General features: G+C 41.7%; 1 protein-coding gene and 1 long non-coding RNA gene across 5 annotated transcripts; one reads left to right on the top strand and one right to left on the bottom strand.

Annotated features, from left to right (window-relative positions):
- The first annotated feature begins 1,260 nt into the window (after positions 1–1,260).
- On the top strand, positions 1,261–6,279 carry LOC133108529 (uncharacterized). 3 transcript variants are annotated; one of them, XR_009704666.1, is made up of 8 exons: positions 1,261–1,439; positions 1,911–2,240; positions 3,463–3,582; positions 4,072–4,125; positions 4,350–4,924; positions 5,340–5,393; positions 5,520–5,576; positions 5,972–6,279. It is a non-coding gene; the product is annotated as an uncharacterized LOC133108529 (long non-coding RNA). The 3 variants fall into 3 exon arrangements; XR_009704667.1 differs by having other exon boundaries at positions 4,072–4,683; positions 4,868–4,924; XR_009704664.1 differs by having other exon boundaries at positions 4,072–4,924.
- A 1,720-nt stretch (positions 6,280–7,999) lies between these two features.
- LOC133107958 (adenosine receptor A2b-like) lies at positions 8,000–15,275 on the bottom strand. 2 transcript variants are annotated; one of them, XM_061217309.1, is made up of 3 exons: positions 15,137–15,275; positions 14,338–14,855; positions 8,000–10,123 (listed from the first exon to the last, which is right to left on the bottom strand). In XM_061217309.1, the coding sequence occupies exons 2-3, from the start codon at positions 14,658–14,660 to the stop codon at positions 9,442–9,444; spliced, it is 1,005 nt and encodes a 334-aa protein (XP_061073293.1). In that variant the 5' UTR covers positions 14,661–14,855; positions 15,137–15,275; the 3' UTR covers positions 8,000–9,441. The 2 variants fall into 2 exon arrangements, with proteins under 2 accessions (XP_061073293.1, XP_061073294.1); XM_061217310.1 differs by lacking the exon at positions 15,137–15,275 and having other exon boundaries at positions 8,000–10,949; positions 14,338–14,393.

Below are 15,275 nucleotides of genomic sequence, written 5' to 3'. Positions count from 1 at the left end.
TGCAGGATAGGCTGATTGGAGAGTCTAAATTGCCCGTGGGTATGAGTGTGTGAGTGAATGGTGTGTGTGCCCTGTGATGGACTGGCGACCTGTCCAGGGTGTATTCCTGCCTTTCGCCCAATGTTTGCTGGGATAGGCTTCCTTCCATGGATGGATGGAAGCTGATGTGTAGAATTTCCAAAACCTTCTTGTTTTACTGGTTTCTGACAGAAGAGTATTTTCAATACAATGTGTTCTTCAATGGTGTGCATGTCACTTGAGCAGACCTCCAGTTTGTTGAGGCGGTTGCTGTTATTACTAGTGATGCAGTTGTTTTGTAAATATGCCTTTTTCACTGTTCACAGGACAGAAGGACCATTGTGCATTTGTTTGTGTGTAATTTAGTTTCATTGATGTTTTCAATGAAGCATATAACACAAGTCACAAATAACACTGGACTCTCTTTCTCCCTTTCTGTCTCTTTCTCTTTTGCTGTCTCTCCCTTTTTCTTTCTCTCACTGCCTCTCTCTCTCTCTCTCTCTCTCTGTCTTTCTGCGCACTTGTTCCACTGACTGCTCTGATTGTAGCTGGAATGGGTCTGCATGTTATAGAAAAAAAATCATTCTTTTATAAAGATTTCAGTTTTCTTATGATTAAAAAAGGTTTTAATTGTAATAGCTGTTGGTTTAAGATTACAGACGCTGTGTTGTGTTCAGTGTAGGTGTTAGTTTCCACACCCCTTCTTGTCTCCCACTTACAGGAGCCTGGTGTCTGCATGTGGTTTTCTGACCTTAACAGCAGGGCTTCGTGTCAAAGCCCGGTAGCTCGACAGGAAGCCTGTTAGAGGGGAAAGCACTCTGCATCCGACGGAGTTCTTCTGCTGTGCCCCAGTTATCTACATGGTTTTGGTTTTTGCCCTCATTTAATGAGGTTGCGGTGCAGTGTCCAGGCATGGTATCTCGGCCTAGTTTCAACGTGTGTACACATATTTACATTTTACTTAGGTAGCCACACAGAGAACATTCGCCCCAGCAGGTATCAAGACACCTCTGCACTCCAGTATACAAGCAGAATAAAGTTCATAACCTATGACTCATTAAGAACAACTAAGAGCATTCAATGTGTTTAGTGAAGGGTCTAGACCTGTACCTGTGTTATTTGATTTGAATAGCTGAATCTGAGCACTTGGTGTGTATAAAAATGCACAGCATAAGGGGGAAGACTGCTCTCAGGAAATGACCGCCTGTGAGCATTTCCTCTGCGTTGTTTTGTCGTGGTAAATTGCAGTAGCAGGTGGCTGAAACTCACTTGGCCGCTGTGTTTGACGGTCTCTGTGGGAAATTGCTTAATTAATGCGTTTGAAACGGGTCTCTGGGGTCATATCGGAGAAATGAGGCTGGATATCATAGAATACTGCAATTTGTGGATCATCTTGTATTGTGGCCTAGCGTCTTTGCAAGGTAAGTGCTCTGAACAGCTTGGAAACGTGGTGACTTGCTGTGATGCAGAGATGGAACAGAGGAAAGCATTTTTGTCATCAGGGAAACGGTAGGCTTTTAACAGGACCAGAATATTTTTTAAACTTTTGGTGCTTCTGAATTGTGGCATGAGATGATGTATTGCTTTGGAGAGTTTGGCAACTGCCATTGTGTTTGTTAAATAGCTGGTTATCTATAGATATCTTATTTGTTTCCATATGAACTGAAACCAATATTTTCTTATTCAGGCAGCACTTGAGTGTCTGGCACTAAAGCATTTTAAAATGCTGTAAGGTTATATATGGCTTTTAATGGAATTTAAAATGTCATTTTTAACAACCATATGTGTGGAGTTTTCCGAATGAATTTAACTGACTAGATATATAGTGTAGAGAGGCGATCTCTCACTTTTTTTCTTTTTAATAAACTCGTTTTTGCTTTTGGATCTTTTAGGCGTGAGGAACAAGACCCACCATGCTCGGCTTGACACTGCAGTGCTTCTGTCGTGCGTCTTCCCCAAAAGCGATTTCGCACATGGCGATCAGGCGAAAGTGCAGTGGACTCAGTCGTCAAGAGGCACTCTCGTGGAGATCACACGGACGGGCCTCATCAATTTCAGTGATCCCATGGACGGCCGGGTGATTGTGTTTCCCAATTTGTGCCGCACCGGCAACTGTTCCATCCGCATCCAACATCTCCAACCGTCCGACCTGGGCGAGTACTGCTGTGTGCTACACAATAGATCGATCTGCAGTGTGGTGGAGTCTAGCGATGATAATGCAGGTAACTTCACTGGACCGCATACATCTAGGGTTGCCACCCGTCCTGGATTCTCCGGGACTGTCCCGGATTTTTGTTGTCTGTCCTGAAAAAAATTATGTAACGAAATGTCCCGGAATCTAAGTATTTTCAAGTGTTGCATACATTAGTATTGCTTAATGAAATGTAGACAACGTATCCAGTGTTCATTCCTAAATGAAATATTAAATATTAAATGTAAAGAATTACACTTTATTTTTGTAATGAAAGAGGAATTGGCACCAAGCGCAAGGTAGTTGCGCACCACATTCCTTCAGGCTCACGCACCCTCGAGAGCGATTGACAGTCCGACTTACTCAGTTTGCCAGCTTCGTATGTGTCCAGGATTTTTACAGGACTGAGGTGGTAGCCCTATATACAGCACGTGTCCTGTCTTCAGTGTTTGAGGAGTGTGCATGCCCCCTCCAGCAGCAAGGCTTCACTAGAGCCTATTTCTTGTCCCTGGAGGAGTTGTGCTTGTAACAAGCTCCTCCAGGGTCTTAGGTTAGAGCTGCCCGACCCTGTTCCCGGAGGTCTGCTATCCTGTAGGTTTTCACTCAACCCTAATTTGGCACACCTTGTTCTGCCAATTGGCAGCCCAACAAGATTGCTATGGCAGTTGAAAGAGAGCTTGGTTAGGGTTGGAGCTAAAACCTACGGGAGGAACGTTAGATCTCCAGGACTAGGGTTGGGCATCCCAGTCCCTGGTTTTATGTGGAGGAAGTTTGCTGCCTTTGAAATATGTTTCATATTTTTTTTATATGCTTGTTTAATGTTTCCTAATTTGAGAGGGTTTTGATGTGCCATTCCAGGCTTGGTCAACCGGTTGCCCTTCTCATTTCTGCTGCCCACTCATTTCTCTGCCCGGTTGTTTGTCCTGGCAAAACGCTTCTCACTGGAACCCTTCTGTCCTGACTAACGCTGTGGTCAATGACACACCTGCGGTGGCGAGGACACGATTAGATTCCAGACTGTTCTCTACGTCTCTGTTTCATCACAGTCTTGTTTTATCTGGGTGGCCACCCAGGTCAAGCAGCCCTCTTTAATCAACCAATAATTCACAGACAGTAACTTGTGTTGTGCGGTTTTGTGTGATGGCAATGCTAAAATCTTCGACACTTTCCCTTTCTCACAAACACAAGTTAGTTAGGCCAGGAGTATGTTGGAGCTGTTGGTGTGAAACCAATCCTGTTTTTCATTGACGTAGGGGAGCCGAACGTGGTGGAGGATTCTAAGCTGGACAAATGGTTTTTCATTGGTGGAGCAGCAGGAGGAGGAGGAGCATTCTGTCTTCTTCTCATCATCTGCTTCTGCCTGAAGTTTCGAGGTGAGCCCTGGCATGAGAAGCTTTAGCCACTGGTCCCCTATCTCTTTATGTTTATTTTATATGCTCAACATGCAAATGTCTTCATTCCAAAATGGTAATTTGGAAAGCAGCAGCAACTCGGGTGAAACAATTCGCCAATTCATACTAAACAACTGTTGATATGTCACATTTTAAAAACATGATTGCAAGTAACTGCAGTATATCAGAAGTGCTGTATAGATACAGAAATTGTACAATACACTTATAAATATACTTTTTAAAAAATAATGATACCCATTCTCCAAAATCATGTCGTTCCAAGTACTATTTACAATGTATTGCAGTGTTCATATCTGCATTGCCTGTGTTTGAGTTAGTTGTGTACTGCAGTAGGCCTAAGACCTGTATCGTCTATGTGGTATCATCAGGAACTGTGTGTTCTTGTGAAAAAATATTTCTGAGGATCTGAACCATTGATTAAACTGAGGCTGTGCATTGTTGTGATTTCAGCTCGAGATGAATGCACCCCTGATCAAACCAACACCAGCACTAGCGTCCATCACGGTGAAGTCTTGCACATTACAAAAACAGAAAAATAAATGATCTATTTTAAGATGTCAATAACTTAATATGTAACTACTAAGAAATTAACCATTCTCTCGAAATATTGATCATATCCACATTACTATCAATTTGTAATACCGTTAATGTTTTGAGTGAGTGGGGGCGGGGGAGGGGGTTGTTTTTTTACTAAATGCTATTCTGTGCATTATTAATTTTGTCTGTAGCAATTGAGCCTGCCTTGAGGGACCAGAAAGCGGGATTTGAGATTTAATGAAATTTTAGAAGAGCATTTCATAGGTTCCAATACAACAGACAAACACAGTAAAGCTTAGATAAGTATTTGAATCCAAAACAGATATGTATTTGACCTTGATATTGAGTGAAACACTGCATTATGACTATATACAGAAGGTCTTGCTCTATGTATGCCTTTGCAGCATTGAATTCGAATCTGAAGTCTGTGTGTTTTGTTGCTTGTTTCTAACACCCTGGTCAAACTGATGTGTCTCTATCTAGATGCTGCAAGTGATTCTGGTCATTCTGAGGAGATTGTTTATGGTATGATCAGAAGGCTCGTTACACAAAGGGCTTTGCTGTGCCTTGCATGCTTGATGTGTTGTTTCAATGTAACAGTCGCCTTCTAGGCTAAAGCAGTGAAATCTCACATGAAATCCTTCTGCTTTCGCCTTTATTCTCACAATTAATCCCGTGTTTGTTCTTCGCTCTCTGTCGAATTCTTCAGAAAATGACGACCATGATCCAAATGCTATAGCGTGTGTGGAAATTAAACCGCAGCAAGGTAAGACATTAAACTTCCTGCATGAATAGCCTCAGTAATATTAATCAAAATTATGTACTTAAAGGTGCAATAGGTAAGATTTTTGTGTTAAAACATTGTTACAAGACCATTGTAAATCCCTTCCTATCATTGAAAAAGGCTCACTGACATGCTGACTCACCCCCTGCCTGTGTTTATAGTCCTTAAATTCGGGTTTCAAAATATGCAGTGAGATTTTTTCAATGATAGGAAGTGATTTAAAATGGTGTTGTACCAATGTTTTAACACAAAAATCTTACCAATTGTACCTTTAGTGTTCTTTATTTTTTGAAATGTTAGAGTGTCATTGTGTCCGTGATGACAGATTTATTTATTGAGTTTTATGACAGCCGTGAGCAGTGTGATAATTTGCAGTGTGATGTAACACTTTTTTCAGAACGCACCAGCATCAGTGCCGGCCTGCAGCTACCAGCTGTGAAGCCTTTTTACGGTAAGACAAAGGCAGACAACCCCACAACAACAAAAAACCTTTCAACTCGCTTGCACTTGTATTCATGTTCTCATTTAATATTTATGACTGTATTAACGTTCCGGATTTTACTGTTGTTTCTTCCAGCCAATCAGAAAGAGATCGACAAACAGTTGGCAAAAAGGAAGAGGCTTAAGACGAAAAGTAAGTTTTGGGTGTTGTCCCTCATCCAAATGCAAACTTCCCAAACCAAATGGTTGCACTGCAGTATATAAAACAACAGTTATAAGGACCCTGTTATGAAACCCCAACAACCAGCAGCCTTCCAACAGCCTTATTCAGCTAATTGTTTGAAGATAATATGTGCCAGCTAGGCTATGGTGAGAAGAGTCTGAAACAGGGGAAGAACAGCTTGCTGCTGGAAGTGGTCTAATAGACTTCCTGTGTGACTGGTGGTAGGAAAATCTTAATATAGCTTTCATACGAATTTAACACTGTAACTGTCGATAAATTCATGCGTTCAATATGTCAAATACATATTTACAGATTTTGTTTATGTTTTTATGAGCCTTTGATTGTATTTGTATTTTTTAAAACAGGCTTGCAGTATGAAAACCCGATCTATGCTAACAGCCAGGAACAGCTGGATCAGTGCTAGAAGATATTTGGGAATTGTATTATTGAAGAATTCTAAGTTTCTTTTTGTTAAAAATAAATATTTGCCTTCTAGTTTGTAATTTATGTATGTACTGTATATTCCCAGTTTAATGTTTTGCCTTCATTAGTAAGTATGCTCAAATTCCATTGTAGAGTAAAACTTACGTATTCATCATGAAGCAAAACAGCTGAGATGAAACTATACATATGGATGTTTGTGAAATTATATTGATGACGCCATTACGATTTACCTCTGTCTCAACCACTGTGTTTTCATTGGTCATTGTAAAGACAGATGAGGTTAAAACTTAAACATGAGGTTAACATGAGGTTAAAACTTACTTAACTCCAGCACACCTCTGAAAGCAAAAACGTTCCTGCTGTTCCTGATTGCAGCCTGTTGTTTGTGAATGCACACACCTTGTGACAGACTGCTTTAGAGAGACTCGGTTGAACTAAAATTGAGATGTAGTGACCGATTGAGAGGTGTGGACCTCATCTCACAAGGCTGATTTGATGACTATACCATTAATCACTGTAGCTGACACGTGCATTTCAGTAATAAACAAATGAAAATGATTGTGTAGTAGTCGTAGTAGTAGTAGTAGTAGTAGTAGTAGTAGCAGTAGTAGTAGCAGCAGCAGTAGCAGCAGTAGTAGTAGTAGTAGTAGCAGCAGCAGTAGTAGCAGTAGCAGTAGTAGCAGTAGCAGTAGTAGTAGTAGTAGTAGTAGTAGTAGTAGTATTGGCTGAGATATAAAAACTGGGAACTTCAAGCCGCAGGAACCAATAATCTGTGTACAATAAAATATGTAAAATATGTGCCTCTGCGCCTAGAATGGAAATGACAAGCCAAATGTTGTTTTGCATTTTGAGTCATTATTAATATAATTCCCATGGAAGGCAGAATGTCTCATCTTTCCAAAGAAATAGAAGTTAATCACTAACAAGTTCTCCTCTAGGGGGCGGTTGTAAAGCTTTTTTTTTTTTTGCTTTTTTTTTTTATCTTGCAGCAATTCATCACAAGATGGCAGCAAACCTGCATAATTCATGTAATGCAATTCCTTTTGAAAGGAATTATTGCGATATAATTATGTTTCCCACTTCAAACGCTGTTTTTTTTATATATGTATTTTTTAAGTAAAATTTATTATGCTATTTATCGCCTCGCCTGAGCTCAGCCAAAAGCTAAATATTTATTTTAATAACAACAGAACTCATAGAATTGCTTTTCTTGGTGTAATAATTCACATGATGACTACAAGGAACCCATGTGAGGGCGGTAATCTTCCCTGCCCGAGTCTATCCATCCTTCAAAAAGGCAAGCGTCAACAGCACTTGTGTATCCTTTATTGACCACTTTCACCCGTCTTACCGAGTTCATGCTTAGTCAGATGGGTGGCATGTTGTCTAGCAAGATTTCCCAGAGTGTTTTTTTCTTGTTTTTTTATGAATTAATTTGCGTTCATCCAAACAGTTTGGCGGTTCTCTAGGAACTTTCTTCGGTGGCTTTACAACGCATTATTCCATTATGGAACGCACGTGTCCAGAAATACTTCGCGCGCACACCAACAGGAGCCCATGTATACACTTACGTAATTATTCTTTGAATTCCTGAAAACGTACTGTAGGCCTACCAATGAGCCGACATCATCTGTGTTTGAATATGGGAACAGAGAAATGTAGACATTCAGTGAGGCGTATCCCCCTCAGGAAGCCTGTTCCTGGTGCTACACTGGATGTAGTGCGGATAGAGTGACGGGTGTTGACAGTGCGAAAACCGCGGCGTGCTCTTATCTCCACTGGTCTGGGGAGAGGATGGGTGGATCTGGGAGGGTCAGCTGTGCCTAATACAGCTCCATATGTGGGAATGAATATCAGCATTTACTTAATCATAAACAGGGTTTAACACTGGCATTGCACATTTAATAGCATGTAATAGCAACTTGCTTCATATCTCAGACCATGAAAAATAATCTTTCTGCTAATTCTTGATTAGACTTCTTTTTTTTAAAACCAGGACTTATGCAACTTCACCGCTAAAACTATAGTTCAAATTAACAAGTATGGTTGTGGAAATAAACCATACATACATAAAACACAAACTACTCTTTTTCAGTTATTGTGCTTTCCTGAGAATTGAGCCATCTACTATCTATACAGCGAACAAGGATTTAAGAAAATGCACAACATACCATAACCGAACAGGACAAAGGCTCTTCAGCTGAAGTAGTTTTTGTTCGCCCATGAAATTGTTTCATTTATATAGCAATTACAGGACATGCAGTATGCGTTTTACAGTCATCATACAGTCAAGAGCTTTACAGTCAATGGGACACTGCATCTCTGTTCGGGCAGATGTGGCAACAATAGTGTCATTGTGTCTTCTCTTAATCCTTCATTAAACAGGCATTTCTGATGTTCTGGCACAATACAGGCAAACTTTAATTACTGAAGTTTTATATGCCCTCTTTTGAGTCGTCCCTTGCTTAATTAGTCAATAGACGTTCATGTTAATAATAGAAAAGGTCCTGATAATACTTATATGAATTGTACAATTTAAGAAAATTATCTTAAATCTAGATTAAGGCTGAAAGACTGTCCATGGATAGTCTACTACACTATTGTGACCCTACCCCTTTGATAAGGTGGTTGTTCTTTGGGGTTCTGTAAGTCTAAATATGCCTGAGGTAAGGTCACAGGTCACACAATGTAAGGTATGCATATTTTAACTGAAGACATACAGATATAGCTGCCATTTCCAACATCAATATTTCCTATACTCGATCCTATGTCTAGTTTAGTGCAACAGCACTTGTCCACAGTTTAAGTTCACAATTTTTACCCATTTCCATGACATGAAAATCTTTTCAGTTGTGACACTAAAACAAGTCTTCACTTTTACCTCTTGTTGAATTTAGGACAATTTGGAATTCTCCATTTTATTCATATACCCAGGCTCATCACCATGCAACAGCATCTAATTTGACGAAGTTAGTCACTTACAGACAGGCTGATCCACTCCATGTTAAGGATAAGAAGCCCCTGCCAACTGGGACCCTTTTGCTGGGTGTGGCTATGGCCTATAGCCTCATTGGACTACTGGCCCCAAATGGCACTGGTATGGTCAGGATTTCACATTCCTCCAAAAGCTGGTATGTCTATCAAGCTATGATTATCCTATCAGAAATGAGGCTGAAATTTCACAGCACTGCTTCAGTTAAAAAAAATAAAAATAAAAAACTGCTATAATATCACATCTGCATTATCAAATACATTACATCTACTTAACGTGCCCATATAAACATCAGTGCATTTAAGAATAAAACTGTATACACAAGGCCAGCCTCTTTGTGAATGACAGTCAATGGCACATGCACACCAGCCAGGACTACAGATCGTACATCAGGTCCATTCAATCAAAGGTTGCCGAGAAGGTGGTGAGGTCCCGGCTGCGCACGCTGCTGCCGGAACCCGCGTAGGGCTCGTCCCTCCTGCACAGAACCTTCCGGAAGACGATCCTACGGAAGGTCCTCCTGAACTCCTGGATGCGGTAGGCGTAGATGGCGGGGTTGACGGCCGAGTTGGCGTGCGACAGCACGATGGCCAGGTACATGACGGCGGGCGGCTTGCGCAGGTCGCCGCGGAAGTGCGTCAGCAGGTTGAGCACGTGCACGGGCAGCCAGCAGAGGGCGAACAGCCCCACGATGATGGAGAGCGACTTGGCGGCGCGGACCTCGTGCTGCAGCAGGCTCTGCGAGCCCCCGGCGTCGCCCCCCCCGATCAGCCGCAGCTGCCGGCGCGCCACGCTGAAGATCTGCGCGTAGACGGCCAGCATCAGCAGCAGCGGCGGCAGCACGCAGCCCAGGAAGTTGCAGTAGACCATGTAGCGCATGTCCACCACGCTCTCGAAGTAGCACGTCAGCCGGCAGCTGGGCCCGCTGCCGTTGCCCGGGGCGCTGCGGTTGTTGGCGCCGCGGCACGCCGAGTCCTTCTTGTTCCACCCCAGGAAGGGGATGAGGCCGATGATGAAGGACAGGACCCACAGCAGGGCGATTATCTCCCGCGCCCGCCGGCCTGTCATCACCTCCTTATACCTGGAACCACCATTTCGGAAAGAATTGAAGCAATGTTCTTTTTTTTTTGGCCCAAGCCCTGTGAGTTAGACATTCCCCGAGATTTATCGTGAGGGAGCGGGCTATTTTTTACTTTAATCCTGGTCCGCACACTCCCGCACACATAACCGTGAACTAACAGAGGTGTAGGTTAATTAACTGCCTTCTACTTGTAATACAGTTGCTCCTCACACACAGACTAAATTTTTGAAATCACTCCTTGCGTGAAATGTGTTATTTACACATTATACACATAAAGTTTGGCGAGTTGCCTGAGAAATATTGTTCATACAAAACAATTTATTGCTCTGCCACCTCCCTGTTCTTCTGTGTGATATGGATAGAAGAAGAATATATGCTTTATTGAACCCCATGGGGTGATTTGCCCTCTGCACACGGTCCATCCTAGTTACAGTGCAGGTACAGCCACAGTGCGACACCCAGGGAGCAATGTGGGGTTAAAGGCTTAGCCTAAGAGCCCAAAAGTCCAAAATTATAGTGGCTACACCAGAGCTTCAACTGAATCCAATTGGCAGAAATTGTAAATAAATTTCAAACTTAAATACACAGGAAAGTTTCATCAGGGTTGCGAGCTCTCTCCCAGGGTTTCAGACTGTCAATTGACTGCCTAAATTTGACAGACACCCCCATTCATGAATACAAACAATCCCCTCCTCCCATTCCCCCATCCCTCCATCACTACATCAAATCACACCAATCCCAAACACAGCCTTCCCTGAAAAGCAAGACGTCTCACTCCCCAGCCAGCTGAGTTTTCCAGCCCTGACTTCACTGACACTGCACGGCTCTGCAATGCAAAAACCATTCAAATTATGTTCTCGCCGTTCCGAGGTTGTTCATGCAGTAATAAAAAGTTGTTTTCGTTATTAGTTATTCTAGTATGGGTTGTAGTTTGAATATTACAATATGGGCTTACAGATAAGGATTTCAGTTGGCAATGTTTATAGTCCTTGTAAAACCAAATGCCACGTTACAATAAATATCGGTTTTAAATATTGTTTCACTACAGTAATATTTTTAGTTATACACATAAATCTATTATCACATTTTATCTCATTTCTCCCATCTACTTGCATACTAATTTGTTACACATTAATCTGAGAACTCAGACTTCTGTGTAAATGGATATCCGTCATCGGATGGATTAAATATGCCCTGGTATTGACGATGAGAAGCATTGGATTAGAAGATATCTGATGACATCTTAACTGAAAGATAATCATTTGCATTTTGATTGCAAAAAACTTGATTATATTACCAGAGACTTTGATGGCCAACATTTACATTTCTGTGCTCTATTGACCTTGCCTGATGCCACTGAGCCTGCCAAGAGGACCAGAAGGCGGGGTTTGCATTTTGTGAGGATTTCACATGTTCCAAAACAAATATGTTTTTCACCCAGATAATTTCCCACTTCCTCTCTTCCCTCCAGCTGTTGGCCCAGGCCTTAGTGATCCCTCGCCGAGCTCATGTCTCAAAATGCAGAAGCTGATCATCCTTTTACAAACCCTGTCCCCCTCCGTAGCTACACGCCCCCTCGCCTATCCCTTAGAGCAGGGGTCACCAACCTTTTTGAAACTGAGAGCTACTTCATGGGTACGGAGTCATACTAAGGGCTACCAGTTTGTTTTGTCACGGGCACAATACTGACCTTTGAACTAGAGTAGGTCAGAGTTCACCTGAACTTATCTAAACTTCATGTATAATAAACATATTTTTAAGATATTGTCATTTTTAAATCTGTATAAATGCAAGTGTGATTAAAAAAAAATAGCAACAGAATAAAATTAAATTTTAGATGCAGCTCACTAGTGAGTTGTGCTATTTTTAGAGCAGGCCTGCGGGCGACTCATGTGGTCCTTGGGGGCGACCTGGTGCCCGCGGGCACCGTGTTGGTGACCCCTGCCTTAGAGGATCTCCAAGGCCTGCGCCCCTCTGTCGGGGCACCTCCTCTCCCTCTGTGACCCCACAGCAGAGGATCGCATTCTTTCATCTCTGGCCCCACGGGAGTTTGGGCCGGTTTGTTGAGCGCTCAAGCACCTGCAAAACCGCTTTCCTTCGCTCCTCCCACACGGGGCCCACGGCGGAGCTCAACCGCAGGGCCCTGTCCCCTTCCTCCAGAAAAACCAACAGACAAAAATATGACATCAGCTCCTCCCTACTGATAAGAGGTTTAGCACTGTCACACAGCACCACATTACACGCCAATGCGTGTCATGCAGAAACATCACCAACAAGTATAATTCCCTACAAAACAAAAAACTGAAAACTTATTTTTCTGTTTAGCAATAAGCATTTTGCATTTTTAGTTTTGAACCAATATTTGTAAGTAGTTTGTAAATGATAAAACTAGGTACAGCTTGATGGGAACTTTCAATGCGTGTTAAAATAACAACCAAAAAAAAGAGATACAAGTTTGTATGACACAAACAAGATAGACATATCAGAATGTTTTCATTAGATTTCAAAGTGAAAATAAATAAAATCGCCTCAAAGAGAGCCTTGGCAATACTTATCAATAGCTTCTAACGGTGCCATTTTGCAACTACATTTTCAGCAAATTGGCTTATAGACCTCAATGTTACAGTGTGTTACATCTGCCATGTAACAAAGCAAGTGCCTATGTGAGCTCTGGACCAGCTCACTAACAGAGCCCTTTCTTCATGTGTACAAATCGTGAGCTAAGAATTCTAAATATTGTTTATAGGGAACTAAATACATGAAATTTTATACAAAACTACTGTTTAAAATTTATGAAAAAATGCTAAATTTAAAAGTCGTATCTGCTTGGAGCCCATTCACTTTGGAATCTTTGGAGCTCAATATCTCAAACCTCTCAAGAACGCAGATAGAACCTTCTCATTTTCAGCTCAGGAAATGTACCACTGAAAGATGTCGCTCCTGCCCTACAGCTTTCCCAGTTTTCCGGAGTTAAAGGTGCTTAAAGTGTGCTGTAGTCAGGAGTGCCGCACTCTGCCTGCGCTGATTCTGAAGGAGCTGGGGAAGGCTGCATGAAAGCAGGTGACATGGACACGTGTGCTGACCGCTATTTCCTGCAGCAATGGGACAGGCCAGAAATTCCCGATACTGGGGCGGTCTGGGTAAAAACATCTTGGTTACCAACTGCATAATAAGATTTTAAAAAAGAAGACTTCAATAAATCACTTTCACTTCCTGGAGACTACACTCCTAACACTGCCACAGAAAGGTCAGATTCCTGCTCTGTGATATTGTTGGAGCTTATATTGAAATGCAAGTAATGTGACATTGATGTTGCCTGATTTGAAATGTTTAAAGATACAGTATATGTATCATATTAGCTCTTTTTCATAAAACGTGGACAATTAAATGTTTTTCAAATGTTGTTTACAGTTCAAGGGTTCACAAACAGACAGCATCAATTGTTAAGAGGCCCAATGACACCATTTTCTTCAAGTTTCAACCTGATCAGGTTCCATCTTGATGAATTCCCCTCCAGCGATTTTGGTCGCCAAGACGGGTTGCAACGTGTCCATACATGACACCCGTATCTTTGGCAGAAACTAGCCTCCCTGCTGAAAAGCACAACCCGACAAAGGTTTTGAAACAGCTGGTAGCTGGTTGACCAGTTCAGACCAGCTCAAGCTATGTTTGAAACAGCTGGCAGCTGGTTGACCAGCTCAGACAAGATACCAGCACTAGCTGGTTGACCGGCTCATACCCCCCTAGATGAGCTTATGACCACCTTGATCAGCTCAAGCTTCAAAAATTTATGTTAGATAAAATTAATAAAAATGTTTAAATTCTAAAACGTACAAAAATGCTCAGGTCCCTCGCTGGTTGTGCTGATCCATTCTTCCATCCATTGATAGGGGCCGAGTATAATTTATTGCTTGATCTCAGGTCAGATTTCAGTCAGAGAGTGAAAAACAAACTGGTACTAAATCATAATTTTAACAATCAATAACTTGAAAAAAGAAGAAGGTGCTAGAAAAGGAGCACGACCTTACAAAACAACATATCGCTATTTTTTCTATGCTGGCAAATTCCACATTTGAATCTCAGAGCCCTGAAGAAAAACATTTACATGCCGACTAATATTTAACATTTGAATGGCCCCTATTATGAATCTTACCATGATGTTTACAACAAAAGGCACAATTTACGCAGATGAGGAGTAAAGCAAGATAACTCACCTGAGCGGAATTTTAACTGCCAAGTACCGGTCGACGGCTACAGCAAGTAGGCTAAAAATTGAGCTTTGGGTCAGCACCAAAACAAAGCATGCTAGGAAAAGGCAACCGTAGAAGTCCGTAGACTTTAGACCAAGGCTGATTGTGATGGCAAAAGGGATGGCTAAACAACCAACCAGGATATCTGCCACAGCTAAAGAAACCAAGAAATAATTTGTGGCGTTCTTCAGGTTCGTGTTGATGGCAACAGCCCAGCAGACCAGAACATTCCCAGTGATTGATAAAACGGCAATAATCAATTCAATTATGATATAGCACGTATCCATCTCACAGAGGCTCACCTGGAGAATTTAATATCTCCCGGTGATGTTAAATGTCAAAAAAATGTCCCGCAAGCTTTCACAATATCGTTGGAACAACATTCAGAGGGAATTCCTGAGAAATCGGTAAATTGAAAATATTTTTGATAAATCCAAATGTACATAATTTCCCAAACGATTCACTGAGTTCATTAAACTCATCTGAAAAACAAGAACGAGAAGTGAACGTTAGACAGATCATTACGCTGGTATGGTATGGTACGCACAAGAAATGTAAACGTTCAAAAACACTGCTAATCGACTAATTAATTAACTGTAATATTTTTATTTTATTTTATTTTTTGTATGCGAAGAAAAACTTTCGTCTTAAAATAAGGTTCATATTTGTACTTGTGCGGAGAAAATAGATTGTTAGTGGACCGCATTGGATGAAGTTGAACTTAAAGTGCATAATGTTATGCGCCTGTGAAGTCGTTTCTTACCTTAGTCCGAATGCCAAGTAAAGAGTTACATCTTTTCTCTTACAATACGCGTTCGTTTCATTAAAAATAAGCCCGCTGAAGCAGCTGCAAGAGTCTTTGCCCAGCCGCTTGTACCACATGCTTTCCAGCTGCGAGTCTG

Source organism: Conger conger, chromosome 13 (genome assembly GCF_963514075.1).
Source record: "Conger conger chromosome 13, fConCon1.1, whole genome shotgun sequence".
NCBI classification, from domain to species: Eukaryota; Metazoa; Chordata; class Actinopteri; order Anguilliformes; family Congridae; genus Conger; species Conger conger.
The sequence above is the reverse complement of the archived record's forward strand: the minus strand, read 5'-3'. Positions and strand labels throughout refer to the sequence as shown.